This window comes from Equus asinus, chromosome 27 (genome assembly GCF_041296235.1).
Source record: "Equus asinus isolate D_3611 breed Donkey chromosome 27, EquAss-T2T_v2, whole genome shotgun sequence".
Taxonomy (NCBI): domain Eukaryota; kingdom Metazoa; phylum Chordata; class Mammalia; order Perissodactyla; family Equidae; genus Equus; species Equus asinus.
Genome location: NC_091816.1, coordinates 23,594,013 through 23,621,664, shown reverse-complemented (window position 1 = coordinate 23,621,664; position 27,652 = coordinate 23,594,013). Strand labels below are relative to the sequence as shown.

The following is a 27,652-nucleotide window of genomic DNA, read 5'->3' as shown; positions in this document are numbered from 1 at the left end:
TTCATCCACCTTGGAGACTCAGTGCATTCTCATGATCTTGGTGGTGGCAGCTGGTGGTGGTGGTGTCTCCATCTTGGAAAGAGGCACTGTGAGGCATTCTCCCACAATCGTTCTGGTACAATGGACAATGAATAGCACCATCTTGAGGCAGTGGGTGGAAAGGCTGGTGCATGGGGCTCCTTTTCAGAGCGTTAAGTGAGGAATTCCTTTCGGGAATATCCGGCAGCAGTTCACTAATAAGACGGTGCAATATACTGTTGTCTGGCAAACTTCCCCGTCTCTTTTCAGCTTTAATTTGGTCACAAATGTCTTTAAGGGCAGAATCCAGAGCCTCAAATACAGACGTTTTACATTTTGCCTTTTCAGTCTGTTTTTTGGGAGTGGAACTTTTTTTCCTTCGGAAAGGCACAGGGCTGACTAGAAATGCAAGTTTAGAAAGGCCAGGGTCCATTTCTTGTCTTTTGGGCTCTTCGGGATGCTCATGTTTAGCTCTTTCGTGTTTTAGCATCGTGGTAAATCGGGTGTAGGATGCAGGACATCTCCCTTTGCAGGAGCTGATGAGGTGCCGGTGATGGTGGTGGTGGTGGTGGTGGTGATGGTGGCTGGAGCCATAAAAACTTTCAGAGGATGTGAAAGAAAAGTGATCAAAGTCACTCTCACTGCAAAAGGAGGATCCTTCTACATGGATGTAATCACTGTGGTCGGACACAACTCCGTCTTGGTCACTATCAGAAAACTCCACATGAGTTCTCGGCTGCTCCTCACTGGTGACTTCGATGTGAATTGGCACCAGGGCTTTCGACTTGTGGCTTTGTTGTACCTGAGAAGGGTGTCGACTTTGATTTTCTTCTTCCAGCAAAGACTCAATGGAAAATCGCCTTTTGGGACATAACCCATTTTGTTGGGGGTCTAGGGTTACAGGAGACAACATATCGTCTCCCAAATTGGGCATGGATTTGGACTTTTGAATCAACTTCTCAAATTCAGAAATGCGGGTGGGTACCATGTCCCTGGGCACCTCCTCGGTGGAGGACTGGCTCCACCCATGGAGCAGGCCCTTGTGCTGCTGCTCCTTCTCATACTGCATTATCCTCGACTTCACGGAGCAAATCACCTCGGAATTCATCAAATCCTTGCGGTTAATGCGGTGCATTTTCTTGTACAATTTTAGGAACCCTGGGGCGTCGTGGGCTGACCTGTGTCGAAGCCTTGATCTGCCATTACCCCGGCCCTCCTGGATGTAGGCAGAAGCCCACGTGATGGGGCAGGGCTCCTTGGCATCCTCTTCACATAGCAGAGAGCCCATGCTTTCCGACTTGGTTTTCGCATCGGGGAAGCTGTCGCAGTCATCATTTAAGAGATCATCACAGCTACGGGACTTGATTTTGGGGGATACCGTTTCTTCGGTGCTGCTCCAGATCTCTGCGTTCTGTCGGGCCATTTGCCAGCCATTCTTGAAAGTAATGGCCCTCTGGGAGTCCCGCGGGACGTCCAAATGCTGTCTGTAAGTGTTACAGTAATCTAACTCATTGGAGGGGATGCCGTTGAGCCCTGAGTAACTGCAAAGGGATGGACACATTTTGCTATCATCCCCACCTTTTGATCCAGGGCAGCGTGGTGGAAGAGAGACATTTGGAGAAGTTAAAAGGTTCACAAAGAGGAGAGCATGTCAGTTAGCGTCAGATAGCACAGCAAAGAGGGGTTAGAGTATAGTTTAGATACTGATTACACATGTAGCTTCAACTTTAGAGAGAAAGGTCTAATTCTAAAGCATGGCAATACTTTTTAAACGAATGTAGATTTGAAGATGTTAGAGTTTCCAAAACCATGTATAAAAAGTAATTGGTGTAGCTAATACACCTATTTCTATTACATTCGTCTATATCCTTCTGCAAATATGGTATGCCAAAAACACAACAGTACCTCGTAAGCTAGTAGCATGACCTGGTGGTAATTTAAAGTTTTAGCAATTAATGCCAAAAGTGTTATATACATCTAATTAATTCAATAAGGTCAGGATTTGAGTCTTATTTGATTTATCATACTAGAGAGGTAAAAAGCAATTTATATATTTACATTTAATTAATACTCCCATAACTGTATCAAATAATTTTTCATGGGCATTAGATAACAAAGCTGTAAGACAAAGTATTCTCCAAAATTGCAAAATCAAGATGCTGTGAACCATTGCTGCTAATATTTCTCCAAGAAAAAAATAATTAGTGCCTCTTTAAATAAACTAATTTACCTCTTTAATTTCTCTACCTTTAACCTCTTATTGCAAAGGTTCTTATAAGGATAACTGGATATAATGTAAAGCTTTCATCATAGATAAATGCATTTTGCTTTTTTCCACGGAGGGTCTTTTTAAAAAGTCATTTGCAACTTGCTAATAGAGAGCTATACCTGACCTCAGTTTGGAATGCGTATGGAAATATTCTTTTCTTTTGCTTTGGTGAGTTGACCTATAAACAAGAGGCCAAATTACATCTAATGGGACATTTTCTTCTTAGAAAGAGGCCTAGTGGAGGAAAATACCTCTATCGACAGCTCCTGCCTTACAATCTTCCCCAAATTCTTCAAAAGTAGATAAGTACTTTAAGTAGGTATGTAATATTTGGGAAAGGAAGTTGACTTAAGGCTCCCTAAGATGAAAACGAATATCTAAGTTAATCAGAATTCTTTTAACTTTTGGGTAGCATCTGAGCAGAATGAATCAATGAATTTCATGACCTATGTGTTACCTTAAGATACTTGTTTGCATAAACGAGTAGAATCTGATAAAGATACCTCCCTCTGTTAATTGAGGAAAGGTATAAAGAAGGGGCTCATCCTCTCTGAACCCTCTAGTTACTCTCACAGCTTCCCTGGGCTGTGGAAGAGACCTGGCACCTCCCAGCCATTCAGAGCCCAGTCCTCAAAACCAGCTGAGCTTTTGCACACAAATTAATGGCCACTTGGCTTTAACCAACACGTGGCAACACCTCTAGTGCCTACATTTCATACGTGCAGCTGAATCACTGGTATTTTATGGAAATTTCTGTTAGAACTCACTTTCTTCACACATTTCAAATTCCTTCTCTCTTCTGCTGCAACCCCAGGAGATGGGAGCAGACTGTGGCACCTCAAATTTGGTATAGCCCTGGGTAACTACGGGTGCTGGTTCAGTCCTCAATGTCCATCTTAGAAATACTCCTGTTATGGCATCAGTAATGCACCAAATGGTATTTCTGAGACCTGAAGGAGTGACTTAGTCCCTTTCAACAAAACTCACTGAATTTCCAGAGAGGAGACAGGCCATAAGGAAAAATGGCTTGGTAATATCTAAGTTTTATAATTATGGCTTGAAACCAGTTAGTTTTTACTACTGCACTGTTGGGAATTGAACACTATGTTACATGCAGAACATGGCTATTCTACTGTGTATCTGAACATTGACCAAAATATAGAGCAAATGATTAAAGAAATGACTTTCTGAGATGAGGCAAATTTTTATCTAGAATTTAAAAAAACCAACTTATGTTTCAGGCAACAATATCCTCTGTTTCTGCTTTTAATTTCTATTCTATAAATTTGACTAATTTTGCTAGTTGTAGTAACATTAGAAAAATTTGACAATATGCAAGTGTTTATAAGCGTAATCTTTTAATAGCCTGACAATAAATTAGATACTTTGCTCAAAAAAAATGCAAATGATATATTGGGAGGAAAAAAGCGTTAACAGATGATAGTCCTTTAAGCCTCTCAAATGGGTCACCAACCTGATTTAGTCTGTGTGTAAAGAAAGCTGTTGTTCTGAAACTATATTTTATCCAAGACATTGTAGTCACATGCTAACAGTCTCTGGCTATTTATGACTAGACCAGCTCTCGTAGGGTAGGCTACGCGAACACTTACACTGGTAAATTGTTCACACGTCAATTTCTTGCTGCTCACCTTTTGCTCTTGATGGAGAAGAAGGAGAAGAACTGATGAAAGACTTTGTCAGGGAGGCGCTGGATCCCGGGAGGTCGGCTCGACCGGGGCTCATCCTGCTTGCACTGGGATCCCCCAAGGCCCTCGGCTGCCCCACTGCAGGCTCGCTCTTCCTCCTTTTCCTGAAGTCACTGGCCATGCTCGCGGAACTGAAAGAAGGAATCGGCTTCAGTCTGGTTGGTGCTGGAGGAGGTTAACACGTGAACTGGAAAGACTGGTGGAATTTACCAGTGACAGCGGTACAGCTCATCTCGCATCCCCCAAACTGGATTTTGAAGAATTCATTCCTTGACATTAAACACTATTTCTTTATAATGACCTCTATAAAAAATTAATAGGCATTTTTTTTTTTAGAGCAGGTTGAGGTTTACAGAAAAATTGATGGAAAAGTACGGAGAATTTCCATCTAGGGTAACCCCCCTTATCTGTGGTTTTGCTTTCCGCGGTTTCAGTTACCCATGGTCAACGGTGGTCTGAAAATATTAAACGAAAAAACTCCAGAAATAAATAATTCATAAGTTTTAAATTGCATGCCGTTCTGAGTAGCGTGATGAAGTCTCGCAGCCTCGCTCAGTCTCATGGGGTGTGACGTCTTGTCCAGCGGATCCACACTGTATATGTTACCTGCCCATTAGTCACTTAGTAGCTGTTTGGGTTATCAGATCGACTGTCCCACTATCACAGTGCCTGTGTTCAAGGAACCCTTATTTTCCTTAATAACGTCTCCAAAGTGCAAGAGTTGTGGCGCTTGTAATTTGGATATGCCAAAGAGAAGCTGTAAAGTGCTTCCTTTAAGTGAAAAAGTGAAAATTCTTGACTTAATAAGGAAAGAAAAAAAATCATATGTTGAGGTTGCTAAGATCTATGGCGGCTTTTATTACGGTACATTTTTATAGTTGTTCTATTTTATTATTAGTTATTGTTGTTAGTCTCTTAGTGTGCCTAATTTATAAATTAAACTTCATCATAGTAGGTATGTGTAGGACAAAACATAGTATATATAGGGTTCCGTGCTATCTGTGGGTGTAAGTATTCACTGGGGGTCTTGGAAGGTAACTCCCACAGGTAAGGGGGAGCTGTCACACTCTCTTTTCCCTAGCACATAGTTTCTCCTGTTATTGACATCTTCTATTCGTGTGGTACATTTGTTACAGTTGATGACTCATATTGATACATTATGATTAAATGTAATGAAAGCCCATAGTTTCACAGGGTTCATGTTTTCAGTTGAACATCCTATGAGTTTTGACAAATGTATAATGTCATGTGACCATCACTACTGTATCATATAGAATAGTGTCATTGCCATCAAAAGCCCGTGTACTCCACCTCTTTGTCCCTCCCTCTCCCTGAACACTTGGCAACCACTCATCTTTGTACTGTCTCCAGTTTTGCCTTTTCCAGAATGTCATATTGTTGGAATCAACAGTACGTAGCCTTTTCAGATTGGCTTCTTCCACTTAGCAATATGCTTTTAAGGTTTCCCCATGTCTTTTTGTGGCTGGAGAGCTCATTTCTTTTTATTGTTGAATAATATTCCATTATATGGATGTACCACAGTTTGTTTGCCAATGGATAAAGACCTTTTGAAGGACATATTGGTCGCTTCCAAGTTTTGGCAATTATAAATAAAGCTGACTTGAATATTCATGTGCAGGTGTTTGTATGGATGTAAGTTTATAATCATCTCTTAAAGTAAAAATTATCCTACTAGTGTAATATGTTGTGACTGATAATTCAGTGTTATGATTTGCATCATGTATCTTTTTCCATGAAGAAGAGTTCCAATAACAGGAATACATCCAGAGGAGGGATGCCAAATGGAGGAAAGGATTGGAAAAGAGGAAGACACCTGGTGAGATAAATTTCTCTTACTTCAAGAATTCCCTATAGCTTTGCCTAATAATCTTAGCTTTAGAAACCTTACATAGGAATTCCGACATTTTCGTATTCAAATAATGAATGACCAGTGATCTGGTCAGCAAATAGACTCTTAAAGAGTTCTGTCACCCAGGTGTATTAAATGATGTCAACAGTCTATAATGGCAGGAAATTTTTATCATGGTTCTGGGCCTGAGTACAGTATCCTTTAAGACAAACATATACATACACCACCCAGCACGCTGTCTGTCAAATCGTTTGATAAAATTACATCAACAGCAGCAGCAACAGCAACACCAGCTCCTAGGAGCCAGCAGTATGCTATCTGCCCTACCGACATTATCGTCCTATGTAGCCTGCACAGCAAGCCTATGAAGTATGTCCTGTTATCATTGGTTTACAAATGAGTAAATGGAAGCCCCATGCTTTGCAAGTACAGAGGTGGAGCCTGACCTCAGAGTTTGTCTGAACTCTTCTAAAGAGGACGCCCATCTTCTCCAAGACCTGTTTTTGCCGTGATTCTCCTGCCATGTGAGGGTCAGTGTGTCTTTATAACAATCCTCAGGTCAGATCAGAACTCTAAAATTCTAACATTTTAGGTGCAAGTATAGATGTAAAAGATACAAAAGGAGGAGTTGAGGGAGCTCCTTTCTTAGTGACATTAATGTCGTCGTTATGTGGCACTCATGAACCCAAGTTACAAAGGGCCCAATTACAAAGTTTTCTACTTCTGTTGATAGAAATCCAGAGAAGGGAAAATGAAGGTTATACAAATATTTGCTGTTGGTACAGCATGGCTGGGAGTCTGTATTATTCAATACTGCTTTTGAGCTGTGTCTGAATTTCTGTAGTATTTTAAATTATGTGATAATTTGAAGCCCACCAACGGAACTTACCTTGGCAGACTCTTCGGGCAGTTAGGACTAGCGGTTACAAGCTATTTGGTTCAATTCTACTTTGTCTCTGCTCCTTGCCAACTGTGTAAACTTGGTAAGTTATAGAGCCTAAGTTTCAGTTTACTCAGAGATAAAACGGGGATAATGGTACTTGACACATAGTGGTGTCTTAAGAATTGGAAACGTTTATGTGCTTAGAAGGCCCAGCACAGAGTAAGTGCTCATTTATTGGCAGTAACAGTATTTCTGATTTGCGTGGTTGAGTATAATGAACAAATATAATTTAGAAAATGTTTTATAATTTATCAAATTTTTTCAAATATATTACCATATGTCATCTCACAATATTGAAAATTAGATCTTTATAATCCCCATTTAATTTGTGTGTGTGTGAGGAAGATTGGCCCTGGGCTAACATCTATTGGCAATCTTCCTCTTTTTGCTTGAGGAAGATTGTCACTGGGCTAACATCTGTGCCAATCCGCCTCTATTTTATGTGGGATGCCACCACAGCATGGCTTGATGAGCAGTGTGTAGGTCTGCACCCAGGATCTGAACCTGTGACCCCTGGGCCGCTGAAGCAGAGTGTGCAAACTTAACCGCTTTGCCATCGGGCTGGCCCACTATAATCCTCATTTAAAGAAAAGAAAACTGGGTATAGAGGAGATAGGGAAGGGAAGAATTTCCCACTCTGTAAAGGAATACAGAATTATTTCACTTAATTTTTATAAATTCTTGAATATGATCATATAAAATAATGCAGGAACAAAATAAAACAACTTTAAAGAGTATGGTGCTTAAAATAAAAATGAGTGATAACATCATCCTCATTACTATTTTACTGAATAGTATTACTATTGAAAAGTAACCCCTGGTATAGAATATTCTGGTTGCATGATATAATGAGATTCTTACCTACTGGGTCTTTCCAAGCTTCTGTCTATAGAGGATTGATACAAGGAGGCCTGTGAAAATAGAAAAATCGTTCCATGAAAACTTTTACTATGGCAAAAGTTCATGTGTCCATGGACATTAAGTTAGGTATCCTAAAAAGAATATTATCAAAATTGAGATTAAAAATACCATCTGTTATGATCATAAAATGTCTTCCCCAAAAGAAATCATGTAATCTGATTGCTACTTTCTTCCTATCTCCTTTCTCTTCTGATATACTGCACTGTATTTCTCCGTGTAACTCAAATTATTCATAACCAAAACGTTGCCTGGGGGAAGAAACAAAAATCAATAACCACTCCTTCATGGAGCAAAATAGACTGTAAGTAGAAATTTCCTACATCAAGGAGTGGTTTGATGTTTTAAAAAAAATATTTGTAGTCATCATTCAATCCCTGTAAGACATAAACCTTCTTTACGCATTTTTTGTCCGGTTGTTAGGTATTATCTTTAAAACAGAAAATTCAGGCAGAACTTGAGACATCTTTCATCTGTCAATATAGACATGACATTTTAATAAAAACCACAGAATTTGGTTTGAAATTAAACTAAAATACCTGGCACTTAACTCAGGTACAGATCCATATCTTTCAAAATAGTTAAGTTCAGGGTTAGTTTCAAGTAAATGATTTAATGAACCAAAATTTTTTTTTTTTAAAAGTGGGGTTTTAATATTTTTGTCAGAAAACCAACTCTCAGTTTTCTGTGGTTGTAGAAACAAAGGAAAATAGATAATATAAATTGATAAGTAATGCCAAATGCTTATTGTACACACCACTTTCATACTCCTCCATTCTGAATCGTACAATAAAACAGATATTAAGCAAAAATGTTAGATGTGAATTTTTCACTTCCCATGGCCATCTACTGGAATAATTGTTGAAATATCTAAAAGGCAAGAGAGGACCAGTATTGAGCTCTTGTCTATTTAAGATGAAAGAAGTTATGGTATGATGTCTGGAATGTCTGGGGAAACGTACACAAGTGCATATATGGATAAGACTATGTGTACAGACTACTGTGTATACTATACGGTTTGGTCATATTGATGACGAATTCTTCCTCACAAACTTTGGTCTGATGAAGAACTGAAATTCTAGTTTGAAAATATTCTTTCATGTAAAAGTTTAAAAATGTCAACCATAAAGGCAGAATTTGACAAATTTTATCTTAAGTTCCTATCACACAGAAATGTCTTACCAGATTATTAAAAATCTACTTAGTGGAAATTAAACCACACTTTTAAAACTATTTCTATAACTTTACTTTCTCTTTGTAAATTAGCACCAATTAACCAATTAAAATATTAGTTCATCATCTTGAGATTCTTTATATAGATCAGTCTGACAAGCCCCCTTATGCATGCCACTAAAATTGCTTCTATTAACTAATATTTTCATTTAATTCCATTTTACTGAATGAGAATGGGATCTTGCCTAGAAACAAACAAAAGTATCTCCCTGCAAGAGAATATTTCCCCCATTTTAAACACAAAAAGCAGATTCTCATATTTTTAGTCCCTAGAAAATATTTACATTGCTAAGTTCTCAACAAATGTAAAATGAGAAAAAAAAAAACAACACCTGGTCTGCTAATCTGATATGTTTACATGATTATTTTAACTTGCTGAACTCTGGCTCAGACACTGGAAAGGTGGAAAGATAAATACTAAATAAGAAGGAAGGCAAACAAGTAAATAAATAAAATCAGATAATTATATTCTGATTTAGAAATACTAATTTCACGTGTTTGAAGAGGAGCAACACCAAAGAGCCTCAGCGCTTTGCCATCTGTGTGTGCGGATCACAGTTTTCATGGGACGCCCAACCACAAACCACAGTTGATCATCAAAAAGCATCAGTTCCAGAACATTCTTAGAACACCACTAGAGTGGTCAGAAATTTTGAATCATCAGCTTGGGATGAGCCTAAACGATGCTGTAATATGAAATAAAACATGGTGCAAGAAGAGAAGCCTCTACACTGATAAATTACTTGTACTTTAGACTTAGGGTAAGAAACTACAATTATTCCCCCTTGCGCTGGTTTCTACAATCCAAAATAAACTGAAACCAGTTTTGCGATGTTGTGTATACTCAAAAGAAAAGGTTCAGTATTAAATTATAACAGTAAAAAATCTAGATGGATGACTGAGAGAAAAACTTGTCTGATAGTTATATGAATGGTACTCATCCTGAGATGGAAATCATCTCCAGAAAAGAGGTAACCTATTTTACTTATTATGATCTACTGAGTATTTACATGTTACCATTATTTTAACACATCTAAACAAAGGTCATCTTAATAAAGTATGACTCTTTCTGCTAAGTGATCATGTGATCAAACTTTGCTTAAAGAGCCTTAATTGTTCTTCATTAATGCCAGTTTCCAGTTTTATTTATGGATTAAAAGTTGTTATTCATGGCATATATTAGGCACTCGATAAATGGTAGCTATGGTAATGTCTAATCAATTACAAACTTTACCAGGAATGTTTTCCAAAAGGTTATTAAAGACAGAATCCAGTACCTTATCAGTGTTTTGTTTACACTCTGAAAAAACTATGATATGAAATTAATAAAGTAGTTAATATGCCATCAGAATCACACAACACTCTTTCAACCCCAAAGAGATAATAGCAAGTCAGTTTAAGCATCCGCAAAGTGCTTTTTTACATGATTTTTTCCCCACTACCATAACATTATAGAATATATAGAATTGTTTCTACTATTTTTAGCCCAAGAATTATTGTGTAACGTTAATTATAGGAACTTATTTCACAGAAATTGATAGTTAATAAGGAATAGTATTAAGTAAATAATTTGTTTCTAAAAGATTTAGGCTCTAACTACTTCTCTGGAAAGTGCTAAGAAGTATGGTAAAAGGGAAATAGCTCTGAAGCCAAGGTTAAGAGGTCTGTGCTTTATTTTTAATTTGCCACCATCTCACCCTGTGATTTTGGACATATTTCTTAAAATTGTTGGGCTCTACTTTTCTTGACTTAAAAATGAATGAGTTGGACATGGTGCTCTCTAAGTCCCATTTCAGTTCTCAGCGGACCAGCTGCCTTAAAAACATCCTTGGAATATCTGACCAAAATATATGAGAGAAATATCTGACTGAATTGAATTCCAAAGTAAATTCTTGGGTTGTTCATCTGTTGAAATAATACCCTTTCTTCAGACATGAAGGTAACATAACATACAGAATAGATCTGCTGGTTATATTTGATTTTCTTCAGATTATCTGCCTGTCTACAAAACACAAGCCTTTAGAAAGACCACATTCAATAACCCAGAATGTTCCTGATTACTCTATTTTACTTTTTATTTAATACATTAATATTTTGATCACTTCTCTGTTTTATTATACACTCTGATGCACAGGAGAAATAATTTGGAATTGCAAACTCAAACTCTAGAAAGTTGGGTGTTTCCTCTTGAGCCTGTGCCTGCAATTCCAGTTGGCACCACCATGTGGCAGTGGTACTTCTTGCAGCACGGGTATCCTACTAGTTTTATTTTCTAGTTGCATATATTAGCAGAGTTAAGACTTTTCAATGAAAATAAGATACTTATTAAGCGTTTTTGTATTTACTTAGGACCACAGAGAAACTACTGTGTGAAAACTACTGCAAAAACCAGTTTATTCACATTCCCCCCACCCTAGCTGCTTCTAAGAATTTCCACAGGGAAGCGTTAGATGGCTGATGTTTAGCAAAACTGTCACTTTTGCTAGTGTCTACCACTGAGTCCTAAATCTGCTTTCCAAAATAATTTTACTTCTCTTTGCAGAGAGCAGGATAAAAAGCTTTTGATTCTGGATTATTTCTGCCTTTTTTTTTTCTTTCTTAATTAAAAAAAAATTTTTTTTTTTTGAGGGAGATTAAGCCCTGAGCTAACATCTGCCACCAATCTTCCTCTTTTTGCTGAGGAAGATTGGTCCTGAGCTAACATCCATGCCCATCTCTCTCTACTTTATATGTGGAACACCTGCCACAGCATGGCTTGACAAGTGGTGGGTAGGTCCATGCCTGGGATCTGAACTGGTGAACCCTGGCCTGCCAAAGTGAAATGTACGAACTTAACCACTGCGCCATCAGGCCTGCCCCTACTTTTGATTTTTGATGGTCCCTGGATGCCAGGACTGCACTGAAGAATTCCACTGAAAGTTAGGGTTGGAATGATTCTTCACCTACATTTCAGAAAGAGCCGATAACTTTGGTATAATCAATGCCTAAGCAATGATACCGGATGCAACACAATGATGCCAAGTCAGAGTTTCAGAAATAGCTTAGACACTCTAGTGAATTCCAAAGCACGGATGTTCAGAATCACAGTAACAGCTCCTAAGAGAGAAATCTGAAATAGAGAATAATTTGTTTTTACCTCATTGGAAACACCAGAAGAGTGATCTTGAACATAGTCCAGAGCCTTTTTAGGAGGCTGGGTGTAGACGCACCACATAAGCAGAGGTGTAGAGATGGAATGAGGAGAATCAATGGCAGCAAGGAATGAACATGTGGAAAAGGTGACAACAGTTAGAAATTGAGTGCCGACAGCATCGGGTACACATAAAGAGTGACATGAATGGAAACATGGGGGTGGCCTAGGAAGGGTGCAACGTTCGTAAATATTCTCAAGCACTGGGCAAAATTACTAGTGACTTGATTAGTATATTTGTAAACTCATTTCATCACATCAAAATTAGCACTCCTAGTCTCCAGCCACAGAGGAATGCAAGGTATATTAAAGAAACATTAAAAGGAGCAGGTGGATAGCATGCTGGTGAGTTCCACGTGTGGCTGAAAATGATTATAGAAAATGCTGATAATTTCGGCTTAGAACAGAAATTGCTAAGTTCCCTCTGAACTGTCTAATCAACAATAACAAGACATATAAAATAAAGCTAGAGAATTTTTTTCTTTAAAACAAAATGGATTCACGTGAATATTTGGATACAAATTAGGAAAAAAAATGAAAGAAAACATTCCCCCTATTAGGTGTAGAAATTCTAGGAAAAATTCTTTGGTTTATATTCATTTACAGTCACTTTTGATCCAGTTCAATGAGATACAATGAATCAAGCCAAGTCTCCTTTGCGTTTTGGTGGAGAAGAGAGACTACATAACCACCCAGTATACAGTATACGATCACTATGTGAGTATATAAATCAGTATATGATATGGTAGAAAAACCACTGCACTCTCCGATCTTTAGTAAAATTCTGTGTGGTGTAAATGGTATGTTCTTTAAGCGTTTAAAATTCAGAAACACCAGTAAGTGTATAAAAAACATGTTGATTGACAGACATCACATGCACTTCTGCTGGGAGGCAGGGTTCCCCAATAAAACTTGAGTTAATAAAGGAAGTTGTCATTTGAGGCTTGGGGTAACTGTGTATCCCAAACAGACTAAGCAGTTCTTCTAAGGTCCACCTTTGGTAGGGGTTTGGGGACTAGAGGTGGTGGGGGCTTCTACTAGCAAGACTAGAACTCAAGGTCCAGAGGGTTCCCTTATTTTTCCCTTTCCTTGTATCCTTAAGAGCAAATGAGATAATGTATAGTGGGAATATCCTGGAAGTAAATTATAGTGGCAATTGCTCAGAGTTTGTTTGTATGTTTGTTTCATAGGCCTGGGTTTAACTTCTGAGTCTGCCACTTACTATACTGGGCAAATTACTTAACCCCTCCTGTCTCTAGTTTCTTCTTATTGGAGAGGCATTGTGAGGACTCACTGAGGCAATGAGTACCGAACCCAGCACTGTCCAGGTGGTTGGTGATTCCTCAGCAAATGGGAGTGATAATAATAGTAATGGTTACTATAAATGTCATGGTGCTCTTCTGATTGAACTAGACTAAAATGGGCTGTCAACAAATATAAATCTTCTATAAATCGGTAATAATTGTCTGAATATTCTAGGATAGAAACTATCTCCACATTTTGAGTTTGCTTAGATACAAAGTGATCCTAAGGCATGATTTGGTGGTAAAGAAAAACTATATCGGACACGTCTCAGCATTTGGTGCAGAGTGAACGTGGGCTAAACGCACCAAATTTGTGTGCATAGTACACAGTCAACTTTTGTTCTCTAAATGACACCTGTCTCTTCTGGTAATAGGCTTTATAAATCAAACAACATTCTCCTAGTTTTCTTATATTAATAGTCTAGCCTCACTTACCGGGCGTCCAAACTCCAGTTCTGAAAAGAATTTATACCAGGGCTCATTTTCTAAATCTATGTCATCTGGATTTATGCGATCAGTCTGGAGCAGATGTGAAGGAAAAGGGAAGGAAAAGGCACACTGAGCTAAGTGAGGGAGACGCTGTGTGGCATGAAAAACACGCACGCGCGTTCACACGCAGACATGCATCCACTCTCACCCAACAAACCTCAGCCGGAGAGAACAGAGGAAGCACAGTAAAATGAGTAAAATTAGGATATGAAGATGAGCTTCGACAGCATCACTCAGACCTCTATTTATTTCCTCTGTCCGTCATCTCTAGTTTGCTCCTTAGCTTGATGCATAAACTATGAAAAACTCTCTGTGACAGCGAGACTGAGCATTGAGAGCGCACTGGAGTATTAAAATAGGCTCAGTTTGGGCCCAAGGTGGCTCTTCTGGGTGAGTCACTCCATCGCCCCTGCCCTCATTGGTCCCAGCACAGAAGTCTGCCGTCTGCAGTCTGCAGACAATTCACTCAGGTGCAGGCATATGGAGAGCCAGGGGGAGGGTGAGGTGGGAAGAGATATGAAGTGGGGGGAGGAGTGAGAGGTGCTGGGAGGCTGTTAGGGGTTGATTGGCATGAAGAACCTGGGGTCTCGGTGAGAAAGGGGCAGCAAGTGGGGGTGGGGGTGAGTAACCAGCCTCTGATTGCCTCTGGAGAAAAAGGGCTACCCCACAACTTCCCAACAGGCTTTCAGTAAGTCAAAGAAGGAAGGAGCTCACCCAGATGGGAGAGAGAGCCGGGGTGCTCGGGCTTGGTGTGGGGATGCCAGTCCTGGGCGGAGGGGAGGGGCTACCAGTTATTCCTCCAGGTGGTGGAATAGAAATAGGCTTCCGGCCAGGTGCCCTTGGAACAGGTGTCGGAGTTGTTGGGAGAGGGGGCTGTAAGAAAGAGGGGCAAAGGAAAAACTGATTCATTAGATAGAGGGTTCTTAATGGAATCGAGAGGGCACGAGCCGCCAGTGCTTTGTGCTCTGCCTTAGGCAAGGCAGGGGGAAACATTCCAGGGAAGTAAATATCCCAGGGGTGGGGGCAGATAACTTAGGAATGGTCTGGACCACTGAGAAGATGCGAAGACAAGGAGCCTCTCGGAAAGTATATTTTATGAGACACCCCAAATATCACCTCCTACCTGTTTACCTTGAGCTAGAGAAATGGATTTGGGTGGGGTTTTTCCTGCAGTTCTGAGGTTGGCCAAGGGCTGGGGAGAGGGCGAGAGAGAAGATCCCACCCTGGTTTGGTTGACACTGTAATTTAGAGAAAAAGCCAATTTTCACAATTGACATGCTCCCCTCCAGTGGTTTCTGAATATTTGTATTAAGATAGAAAAACTAAGAGTGTTAACGTAAACAGTTTGAGAAAAGACATACAATTGCTTTAGTAACAGAAAAAGCAGACATGGAGCATTTCCTTTACCCAGTAATATCCTTAATACTTTCAAATAATACATACTGACCAGATTGATTTGGGCTGTTGATTTTATATTAAAAATGGATGCTAAAACTACTACATATGGGTTATTACTTCTTTCATAATTCGTTATGTGACACTAATTAAAGATGGTGCAATTGGACAGTAGTATTTTAAGTTAGAAAAAAAGTCTTCCATTCCCTAAAAACCATTCACCCTGGCCAGGAGAGGATATATTCTTTGTAATATTTGGTGCTTTGAGATATTCCATATTCAAACAAAAGCCATGATGTTGACATTAGCTTGTCCAAGTGTTTCATTGACTTTCTGCATTCCCAATAGTTTTGTTAATAAAACACAGTCTGTATTTAATAATTAGTTATATCCAAAGTATTTTTTGAGATGTGCTTTTTATTTCAATATTTTATAATGTGAGATTATAATGGTAGCTGTGGACAGAGATAGAAAAGTTTAAGACATCATAACAAGATAATAAAAGGGCTAAATTATCCAAAATATGTGGTGATCATAATGACAATGACCGGGTGGTAACCCTGGGAAATGTATATGATGGGATGCTGAGCAATAAAAGCAGAGTATAACCATGTGCTTGCACAAGAGTTACAATGGCATCACAAAACCTGTGTCTGGACAAGCACAGGAAGAAAATACACACCCACACAAAAGACCACAATGGCACTCTCGTACTGAGATTGTTTGTTTTTTTCTTTCTTTGAAAATATTATTTTGCTGTGCTATTATAATGTGATGGAGGACATCCTGTCATTGCCATGAGAAATGCTGCAGCAATCTTGAGATATTTCCTCCTATTTATGCCAATACTATATTGGTTTAAATTTCAGAAGTAACCGTGAAATCGGTAGAAAGAAAATATTCTGGTAACTAATTTACCATTTTCTGTTTAATTTGAAAACTCGATTCAATTTACATCTGATCCAATAGTGAAAAAGTACTCATTGAGACTATGGTATTACTAAAACATTCGTTTTCTCCAATTATCATTCAGATAATAGCTGCAGCATATAACTATTTCATGGAACAGTTCCAAAGGAGCTGATTTTTAGGGTAATTGACACGAGAGATTCTGTGTAAATTTCTGCATAGATTTCTGTGTAAATTTCGCTCTGTCTGTAGAGGCCTAGTACTTCTTCCACAGGAAAACTAATCTTTGGCTCTTTCAAATGTTATTTCTAATGTTACTTACTTAATAATATTATTACTTCTTGATTTTATAATCTCTGCTTTCAAATGTAGTACTTTGTTTTGCTAAGGGGAAATAGAAACTTCTCTTAGAGGAAACAAATTTGTTTAAAAGAATTTGAACAGTAGAGGGCAGCAAATTTACTAAACAAATAAGTACATTTACCAGTGGTTTCAACTTCACTTTGAATTCCACCTTAAGAAAATATACAAATAAATATATATATATTTATAAATATATAATCCTGATTTATAGAAATCGATTTCAATGAAAAAGTATGAATAAGGGAGCAGAATATCTATCGCCCTGAGCCATCCTGAGCGTGGCAATTTTCTATGAATTATGATTTTGCAGATTAAAAATTCAATTTATAGTCTCACTGGGCAACTCTCTAGAATCCATGCCAACAGAAATTAGCTGAGAAAATGCCCCAAACAATGACGATTGGTAATTATCTATAACTTTGGAACTTAATGAAAGGCACAGGCTGGAGCAGACCCTTTATGGTACAGAAACGGTAAGCGGCAGAACTAGAATTTTCTCTTTGCTGGGGTTCCTATTGAGTCCCTTTAGTCATGCAACAATGATATGTCTGATGCAGCAATCTAGATCCTCTGCTAAGATATACAGAGGCCTCACACAGTCAGTGGTACACATACAGATGGTCAGCCAACAGACTATATATATACACTCATAATCTCACTAAACCAACACTATCCAATGTGTAACCTGACAGTTCCTCTGAGGTGTTCGACATGAATACTGACACTCACAAACTCATTAGGAAGCATGACCGTGCTTTGCTCTATTTGCTTCTAAAAGGCAGCAAAAGAGCAGAAGGACTGCTGTGGATCTTTCTCACCTTTTCGGTCTCTTCTCATTTTGAAAAATTTAGAAAACGTGTGCTTAAAACTAACATGTCATCAGTGCAAGAGGAGCTGCTTAAGAAAATCTAAAACTATAAATCACACACGATTCTTATTTAAAGGCAACCAGGGGTGAACAATTTTTAAAGTTCTTATTTTCTACAGTTTAAAAGTAGTTAGTTGCTTTCCAGGTTATAACAATTCTACTGTTCTCAGTATTCATTGCAGGCATGTAATTTCTATATGTTCTTCCAAACACAAAGAAGTGTCAACATAATTTAGTTCTTTAAAATTTATGCTCATTTGATTTTTTAAGCTTGAATGGCATTGGCTACCATGTTTTATATTTATTGTGGTTCCACAACAAATGCTATACACATTGTCAGTTGGAGCAATTCTGTATGGGCTAACCACCTAAATCATCAGATGAAACTCCTAACATTTTTATTTTTTGCTTATTTATTTATTTTTTTGGTGAGGAAGATTCACTCTGAGCTAATATCTGCTGCCAATCCTCCTCTTCTTTTTGCTTGAAGATTAGCCCTGAGCTAACATCGGTGCTAATCCTCCTCTATTTTGGTATGTGGGATGCCTCCACAGCATGGCTGATGAGTGGAGTAGGTCTGTGCCTGGGATCCAAACCTACAAACCCGGGTCGCTGAAGCAGAGCATGCAGAACTTTAACCACTCTGCCATAGGGCTGGCTCCCCAAAACTTTTATAGCTTAAGCTTTGAGTGATAATCTTCATTGATAAAGGAGCTTAAGTTTGCTGAGGATTTAAATTGCATTTCAACTCTGCATGGTGTTTTCAATGATTATCTCTTTCTGCTTTTATCATTATGTGCTCATTTAGTTATTGTAGAGAAAGGCAAATCCTATTATTTTCCATTTTATCAAGCATAGAGAGATCCTAAATGAATGCTTTATTTAAATTTATTTTAATTTGGCTCATCTGTAAACATATCCAATCCAGATGGGATGTCAAGTTTTTACTAATATAATCCCAGCAGAGAGTTTGTATGATTGTCTCATGGAATAAACTGTGGTTCAAGTCAGTTAAAGATAAATTCCTGATGATTGCAAAGTACTTTTATAGATCAAACGTTAGGGACATTTAATCAACATTTCCAAATTTATAGTCAAACAAATATCTATGCACTTCAAAAAACTGCATTCACTTTTACTTTCCTGTTAAATAACATAAATGCAGATTCCATTGATTCCTAAGGGAGAAGGAGACCCTTTTGGCCCAGAGACTGGGGGAGGACTTGTTTTCAAACAGTACTGCCTCCTCTATCCGCCTTGTCTCCCATGGAACCTTGGAGCTGGTGAACCACAGTTACTAACAGCAGTGTGTCAAATCCCTCGTGTGTGCTTTGATGGAGAACCACTGTGTCTTTTGTCACTGGAAATGTGTAGTCTTCATGGACAAGGAACAGAACGGGGATTCAGTTTCACCAAATTTACCCACTACCTGCAAGGGTAAAACCTATATTCATTCAGGCATTTATTATTTCAATGAGCATTCACTGAACACCTACCATGTGCCAGGCATTGTGCTAGGTGCTGGGGATACAACTGGTGCACCAGACATGGTCCCTGCCTTCAAGGAGCTTAAAGTCTAGTGAGGGACACAGACAAGCACACAGGCCATTACAAGTCAGTGTGGTGAGGGCGAGATGTGGCATACTACAGGCTCACCACACGGGGAGCTTTGCACTCAGTGTCCAGGAGTCAGGCATGGTGCCCGGGGGAAGTGAGACGAGGATGAGGATGACGTGGGGTTTTCCATGTGACGAGAGAGGTGGTGGAGAGCTTTTCTGGCAGAGGGAATAGGCTGTGTCAAAAGGTCCAGTAAGGAAGGAATTGAAAGCTCTCGGTATAGCTGGAACACAGTGAGTGAGGCAGGAAGGACGGGAAGAGACAGGAGGCTGGAGAACTCAGTGGGGGCTGAACCACAAGGGTTTTTGTAAATTATATTAAGGAATTTGGATTCTGCTCTAAGGATACTTGAGATCCAGGAGAAAATTTTGAGCAGGAAGTTTTATAAAGATTTTATAAAGATTGCCCTGGCTGTGGTGTGGAGACCAGATCGGAGAATTAGGGAAAATAATCAGGTGGCTGTCATTGTAATCCAGGCAATGGGCAATTGTGGGCCAGAAAAGAGGAGTGGCAGGGGCATTTCTCTTAGAGGGCGGGAGTTTGAGATTGTTGGGGGAGAGGAAAATCAAGACGACACTTGGGAAAACTGGGCAGATGATGGAGTCAACTGGGAATTCAAAAGAGCAACAGAGAATTACCCAGCTGTTGTGCATAATTTACAAAAATTAAATATGGAAAGAGCAATGAAATGCTCACAAACCATCTTGGGGTAAAAAGACAGGGGAGAGCATTCATAAAACGTTGTAATCCTTGTGTGTTGTCCATTTGTTATGACGTCACCCTCATTTAGCAAACCTGCTCTTCATCCTCTATATCTTGTGTGTTCAAGACACTCCAGAATCTATTGTAAAGTATGTCAACATATGGCCAGTCTCTGCAAGACCACCCCACACTTGGCCCTTGTTTTTTCTGATTTAGAGAGGCTTTCAGAATGAATTCAGGGTTGATGGAGAAAAAAAAAAGATAATAGCCTAGTCCTAAAGTATAAAGATCAAATCCTTTTGCATAAGGTTGGCCCTCAGCAGAATTGTTTAGGAAGGACAAAAGTTTGGGACCTTTCTATTTCTCCCTAAGATATCCATTCTCATTTCTTTCCAAGCTTCTATGTTCCCTCTACTTCGCTTTTCCTGGGGCTGCAGATACCCATCCATACCCTAATCTCCAGCAATACCCACGCTCCAGATCTTCCAGTTCTTAGAATTAGTTAAGCATACTGGTCTTGTGTCTTAACTATTCAGGGCTCAGGTTTTTGGCAAGTAAATCAAGTACATTAATTTATTATGAATTAGCAAATTAATTTATATTGCAACATAAATCCACTAATTAAGGTGATAACGACTACTACCTAAAAGTCTTTCCTACTTGGCTAATCCCAGTGGTGTGGCAGTTAGTGGTGATTAAATGCACCAGGCTGAGTCTGCCTGGGCTCCAGCACCCATCGGCTATGTGAACCTGGGCAAGGTTACCTAATATGTGCCTCAGTTTCTCTAGCTGTAAAATGGGAATGCCATTTATCCACTTCACAGGGTTGCTGGGATCCTTACATAAGATAGGCATAAATTACTAATTACAGGGCCTGGCACATAGTAAGTGCTTGATAAAGATCTACAACTGTCATTAATGTTATCATTACTGTTTTTAGACTAGGAGGCTTCAAAGCTTTAACCCAGACATGAGTAAAGTGGGAATTTCAGCCACAAGGACAGGGCCCAGGAATGAGCTCTTGAGGGGGCAAAGGGAGTATTCTTCAGGTGTGCCTCCATCCTAACTACCTAGGAGGTTGTCCACTGCACACAAATGCAGGCCTATCTCTGCATATCCATCAAATGACAGACTTGAAATTCCTCGAGGTAGAGATGCTGTCTGCTTCATCACTGCATCCCTAGCACCTAACACAATGTCTAGCACATAGTTGGTGCTCAATAAATTTTGTTGCATGAGTAAATAATAAAAACATCCTGATGGCAAAGCTTCGAAAATCAATCCTGTTTCCTGACACCTCAGCTAAAAGCCTTCCAGGACAAATACGACGTTTGTCATCCTCAGAGCCTCCTAAATTGTTAGAATGCTCATTAAAATTTTGTCATTTACATTTAAATCTGAGACTCATTATTTTGCAAAATTATTTGGCTATTTTCGGTTGCATGCAATGGCGACATCATGGTTCGTTCAACTCTCACCCAAGACATTTTAAAGTATCGTGATATTCAATCATATAACCTAGTAAATGAGTGATAAGGTTGCATTGGAGCCTGCAAATCAGTGATATTCCTTCTTTTTTTCCTTCATTTTTTCTGGTGAAGTCCTGTTACAGTAAAAGATGAGTTTTTTGAAAAAAGGCAAAGAAGGCTTAGATAAAGATCATGTATGAATTATATGATTATAAGTTTTTAAAACATTTCTCAAGAACATAACCATAAATATAGGGTTTCAACAGCTAAATGAAGGACATTTATGTTGGGTGTGGTGAGGCCAGGGCTTCCAACCAAATTTCAGGGCTGGCCTTGCATTATATGTAATAATGTGATTTCTTAGATACTCTTAAGGGAGCTAATAAAGAAAACTCTTTTTCCTGTTCGCTGACACGTAAAATTCTTTAAAGAGAAGGATGAGAGTGAATTGCAAATTACATCAATTGTTTCTCTAGAAGTAGGTTTTGCTAGTGACACAGACAAATGATAGAGTTTTAAAGAGATCCTGAGAATACTGATCTGGGAGGGAAAGCAAAGGATTCAGGAAGGACTGGGGAACCGGAGAACTGAAAACAGAGGGCCATGGAAGAACCTATTTGTCCAACTGCACTTTGAGGAGGCAAGCGGCTATTTTCAAGTTTATATATCCTTTTGCTTGCATATAAATTAAAATGAATAATTGGAAAAAACACTGCAAAATTAAATATAATCTTGATCCATTAGACTGACAATCAATCTGGAAGCTTGAGGCTTGGTAACCTGAGAGAGATTTAATAAGAATCCATTAAAACAACTCGTTGTAAAAAAGGCATTTGGAAAATTTCCCCAAAAGAAATATTAAGCAACCAATATGGAAACCAAAGGATAAAACTGCCTGGGTCCATTTGTATCGGAGAGATTAATGAACAATTTTTTTCATTAGCAATGCAGACTAGCAATTCAATGTTGCATTTATGAGCGTTGTTCTTTTTTTTTCATAATGAAACTCAGGGCCATGGTTGGGCACAGCTATAGTTACTTGCAAATGAGTCCTATATTTGGTTGGTAGAGGCAATAGTAGACAGTCCATCTTCCATTCTGAGACGAGATGCACAATCATGAGACAAAATAAACATAATTTCTAAATAATGCCAAATAAATAAAATTACCTTTGTGATAAAAATAATTGCTAAATGCTATGAAATTCAGATTTATTTGGGGACCCAGGGAGTCTGGAGAATGGGCGTTCTGTTTAGTGACACATGCTTACTGGTCTTTCGTGCTGCAGAATCGATGACTTCCCAGGTTCATATTCAAAAATACTCCTTGGCTCAGAACGAAATTTTCTTGTGTCCACTTTTCTGTCTGGAGGATCCCAGTCGTGCCTAGAAATAAACAAGAGAGGACATATTAAAGTAATTCTCTATGCTTAAAGCAGTTATACAAAACCACTCGTTGTGTGTTTCAAAGTTGATTTCAGTATAGATTTTTTTAAAAAGTCTCTGAGGATCAAAAATTAATCTGCAACAAATTGTACACTTATGTTTTGTTCTGCATAAATGATTTAGAGAAAGTCATTGTTTTAATTTCAAATTATATTTTCCTCTATTTTTTTTCTTACAATGACTATATTCCTGTTGGCTCAAAAACTCTCCTAAGGGGATTGTAGATGTGCTGCCAGTGATCTGCTGGTGAACCCTTGGGTCACAAATGGCAGCTGTGTATGTTTGTGTTTAGAGTAAGTGGCAGTTATGCTCCATTAAGCCATGTGAGTTTATCCCACCACTCTGGGACCTGGCATCCTTGATCCAAAGTGACAAGGAGTAATGCACATGCCATGTTTGATCTTGTTTGTTTTGCAAGTGGCAACATAGCTTGTCTGTGAAAAGCACAAAAGCACCACTGGGGGTGCCATCCACAGGAGCAAGCTGTGTGGATGGTAGATCCACCTTTGGTGTCATTCTTGAAAAACCAGAGCCAGCCATCTATCCCATTTTATAGGAGATCTTGGAATCAGCTCTTTTTCCTGAACTAATATCCTTCAAGAGGCAGTCAAAGGGGGACTTAGAAAGTACAGCTTTTGTATGTGGCTGGGGCTGAAGAAGGCTTTCTTTGGGTGGACCATTTTTGAGGAAAGAAGGAGCTTCTGACTATAGATGAGGGCAATTCTGACTCCACGGAATGGGATGAAATTCTGACTCCCTGGCATGTTGGAACTACAAGCGTTCCAAGACACAGGAGAATTAGCGGCAAATCCTGACTTTCTAGTAAATTGTGAGTAATACTCAGCAGGGGTATTCTGAGCACCACACGAGACAATGGATATGACAGCTATCTAGAAAATTTTAAGGGATTATCTTATTTCTTAACGAGAGATTTATTTTTGCTAAACACATAGGACAAATAATACATTTAAATCTGAGTTAATTTTGGTTCTCTTTTTATGGCAGAGATACCAGTTTGTGTCTAGACAATTATTTCTCAAATTCAAGACATAACACTTATAAACATATAATTCATCCTGAGGAGATTGGTATTAAAATGAGAATCTCTTCACACATGACACGTGTCTATCTTAGACCCTATATAGTCATCAATTACTCTTAAAGGTACAGTGGGGTGTTGAATATAATATTTCTGGGATGAATATGATAGATGGAGCTTCATAATCAGTATTAATACTGAATAATTCTTATATCCTTATTTATTAATTGCCAGCATAGCACAAGCTACAGCTTTAGCCAGAGCTCAGTTTGAATCTTGGCTTGGATGTAGTAGCTGGATGAGCTGAGAAAGTTACTTCTATTTTCTAAACCACAGTTTCTTTCTCTCTAAAATGGGTTTAAAATAGAACATATCTGGGGCTGGCCCAGTGGCATGGTGGTTAGGTTCATGTGCTCCGCTTTGGCGGCCTGGGGTTTGCGGGTTTGGGTCCTAGGCGCAGACATGGCACCGATCATCAAGCCATGCTGTGTTGGCATCCTACATACAAAATAGAGGAAGACTGGCACAGATGTTAGCTCAGGGACAATATTTCTCACCAGAAAAAAAAAAAAAATAGAACATACCTCATTGGGCTGTTCTCAGAATTAAATGATATAATACATGAAAAGTGCTTAGTCTCCTGCTTGGCTCATAGCGAGCCCTCAAATAGAGGTTACCTATAAGTAGGATTATTAGTCATAGTCCTAATAAAAAATGCCATATTAAAAGTGTGTTGTAAATTTTTATTTTTGTGTGCTTAGTTTCTGCAAAAATATTTCAGTGGGGGAATGAAAATTACTGTCATCTCGAAAAGCTGGTGGAAATGAGTCACAGACAGACACTTATTAACTAATGCCTTATTTATGATTTATGAATAATCTTCCCTGCTCTCAAAAAAGATACTTTTGTGTATCAGAGGGGAAATTTAAAATTATTAATAGACCTAACATTTCAAATCTGAGGAAACTGAAAATCAACTGCATAGTCTCTGACCTGCTATTCCAAAGAGAGCACATGTCAATTATTTCTACATATTTGTCTTCTTATATACATTTATTGATCAAAAAGTAGAGATAGGGCCCGTGTTACTTCAAGTCTAACTTAGGTTACTATGATATTATGAACGAGGATTGTGAAAGCATTTGCTACAATCTCAATAAAAGAGCTCAAATGGTACATGTATTCACTAATACGATTATCCATCTAAGACTAGTGGCCTATTTAATCACGGTAAGGTAAGCACCGATTCTTCTACTGAATGTCACGCGACCTTATTTTTATCCTAAGCTAAATATAGGCCACTTTTGGGGAAAATGCCTTACTTTTCTGTTGAAGATCGATCCCTTGATCGAAATGGTGGGACTGGAGGAGGAACGTGTGGGGGAGGGACAGGAGAGGAGGCATCCTTAAAGACATCGGTGCCATTGTCAGAGTGGCTTTTGGAGAGGGGTCTGTAGGTCTGGGTCTTTGCAGCAGGATGTGACTGAGCGCTGTAGGGTGAGTTGTACAGGCCTGTCATGAAACACAACACCACAAAACAAAACAGAAGCAAATAACATTTTAAAAGTGCATTAAATTATACGTACCCCACAAAATATCCAATGATTTAACCAAAACTGTTATCAATAAGAATATTCATAATGCATGCATTGGATGGTATATTTCTTATTGATTTATTAATATTATTAATTTATTAAGCATTATTAATATATTAATTCATTATTAATGTATTCTATATGCAAGCACTGATTACAGTAAATCTTTGTCAATTATTTTGGAATTAGTAATAATTGAGACTGGTACTAGGAAGAAACTTACAGGTACTCAGCAAATTTTCTCCTGTATAATATAAACTAATAACATAGTTAAATTTTCAGAGGAAGATTAAAAATATTTAACAGAACCGTTTCCAAATATCTTCTATTACTTTAAAAGCTCTGATTTACGTATGATAATTGACATGTTAATTGCAGTCAAACAAAATATTGAGCAAATTTTGTATATCCTGTGCGATAAGCTTATAGTGCATCTTTGGAAATGAGACAATTAGAATTATGACTGAAAATAATTGGTAATATATGATAAAGGCCAAGTGAAGAAAATATATATTAGGAATTAAAGGATTTTAGAAGATGGGGGATTGGTCAGAGAAGATATTATGGAACTGATGGCACTAGAGTTAGCCCTGAAGGATTAGTTTGGGTGAGGAGAGGGAAGACGGCAGCAGAGATGGCACAGAAAAAGGAGTCAAAAAGTGCAAGACATGGAAGAGCAGGATGTAGCGTTAGTAGAAAGAGAAGACTAGTTACATTCACCTTGTCTACAGATTAAACAGTAAAACTCTCTTAAGGGCTCTGCAAGATTATATGTAACTACTGTTCAATTTACTAATTACTAATGGATACAAAACTTCAATATTAAAAATCATTATAAAAATTCTGAATTTCCCGCATCCTTAATCTTTTGAGCTAAGTCTGTTTTCCCTCCTGCTTCTCCTGGTGGTCCATGTAAATTGCCATGACAAATGAAGAGACAATGTCTGCACTCATCGCTTTGCCTCAATTCTACAGACAGACTTCAACCTCAGAGCTTGTTGCAAACAAACCCCGCGTCACCAAACTGAGACTTAACTTAATTACAGTTTCGGCTCTTCCAGAAATGGAATCTTAAACCAGTCAATCAGGAGTCACCTGATCAGCACTGGTTATGTCATCTGCTTGACGACCCTGCCAGCCCCTAAGGAAAGTAATGTTGCAATAACCTGCCTGCTTTTTTGCCTAGTATAACTTCCTTGTTCCTGCTTCTTTCTGCCTATGAAAGTCTTTCATTTTGTACAGCTCCTTGGAGCTCCTTTCTGTCTGCTAGGCGGGATGCTGCCCGATCTATGAGTGGTTGAATAAAGCCAATAAGATCTTTAAAATGTACTCAGTTGATTTTTAATAAGCTAAACGCAGGAGGTGAGTTTGGAGTACCTGTGACCAAGAATAAAAGTTGAGGGGAACATCTTAGAGGGCCTCCCGCTACCATCTGGAAGAGCGAGGACGGAAAACCAGAGGCTTTGCAGCTCGCTAAGCTTGGTTTGCTCATTTTTTCCTCTATTTGTCTTTGGAGACTAGGAGCAGAATTCCTAAGTTAAAGGGCCTGAGTGCTGGCCTTCAGGCCTCACGGAGAGGAGAACCTCACACAGTTCTGAGGCCGGGCTGGCAAGGGGCTCCCGGCGTGAAGCTGCAGCTGCTGCAGGGGAGGCGAGCAGCCTGAGCTTGAGTCTACGCCTTGATGTGGCATTTAGGAAAAAGCAATGATGGGAAACATTTTTTAGGGGTCCCTCAGCCCAGCCTGCAACCACTTCCCAAGATACCAACGCTCTCAAATACAAGTGGAAATGCCCAGAATGGAAGTTGTTCCATTATGACCATTGGCAACTCTGAGTCAGAAAAGTGGCCCAGCAAAGTGAGATTTTTAAAAATCCTTCAATGAATGGTTGCATTTTGAAGCAAAAGCATGGACAAGGTCACGAAATACTTTGCTTGACTTGTTTTTCGTAAAGTCTATCGGAAAGATCTTACGCAATTGTAATCACTCTCTCTGTTGCTAAAAGGAGATCTTTATCTCCTTTTATACTCCCCTCCCCAATAGGCTCTTTCTTGCTGTCCCTCACATTTTGCTTAAACATTCCTGAAGCTGAGAATAAGCTAATAGTGGGAATGAATGAGATAAAACAGTGTTAGTTCTCATTTCCACGAGAAAAGATCGATCCTTTTGTTATGCATGCTCTGGGAAAAGAAAAAAGCATCCCCTTAATTGTATGAACTGAAAACGTGCACTCAGAGGGGTAAAAAAAGTGACTATGAAGTTCTTGCAAGCATTGCAGAGCATAACATAGTCATCGCAAGCAAGGAAACCCA

General features: G+C 38.8%; 1 protein-coding gene and 2 long non-coding RNA genes across 36 annotated transcripts in view; 2 read left to right on the top strand and 1 right to left on the bottom strand.

Annotated features, from left to right (window-relative positions):
- LOC139042266 (uncharacterized) overlaps positions 1-1,298 on the top strand; it is a 65,142-nt gene extending 63,844 nt beyond the window's left edge. For all 3 annotated transcript variants that reach the window (XR_011498790.1, XR_011498793.1, XR_011498792.1), the window contains one exon: positions 1,172-1,298. This is a non-coding gene — a long non-coding RNA (uncharacterized lncRNA). The remainder of the gene's footprint in view (positions 1-1,171) is intronic.
- SORBS2 (sorbin and SH3 domain containing 2) overlaps positions 1-27,652 on the bottom strand; it is a 207,377-nt gene that overhangs the window by 35,962 nt on the left and 143,763 nt on the right. For 5 of the 32 annotated variants that reach the window (XM_070499863.1, XM_044760676.2, XM_070499864.1 and 2 more), the window contains 8 exons: positions 25,070-25,259; positions 22,534-22,648; positions 14,655-14,813; positions 13,887-13,970; positions 12,094-12,150; positions 7,668-7,717; positions 3,937-4,124; positions 10-1,596 (listed from right to left, as the gene is read on the bottom strand). In XM_070499863.1, coding sequence (XP_070355964.1) covers positions 10-1,596; positions 3,937-4,124; positions 7,668-7,717; positions 12,094-12,150; positions 13,887-13,970; positions 14,655-14,813; positions 22,534-22,648; positions 25,070-25,259 — 2,430 coding nt within the window. The remainder of the gene's footprint in view (positions 1-9; positions 1,597-3,936; positions 4,125-7,667; positions 7,718-12,093; positions 12,151-13,886; positions 13,971-14,654; positions 14,814-22,533; positions 22,649-25,069; positions 25,260-27,652) is intronic. The other 27 variants (XM_014855789.3, XM_070499878.1, XM_070499866.1 and 24 more) reach the window with 7 other exon arrangements.
- Positions 1,369-27,652, top strand: LOC139042267 (uncharacterized). The gene is made up of 3 exons (XR_011498794.1): positions 1,369-1,504; positions 5,753-5,830; positions 26,278-27,652. It is a non-coding gene; the product is annotated as an uncharacterized lncRNA (long non-coding RNA).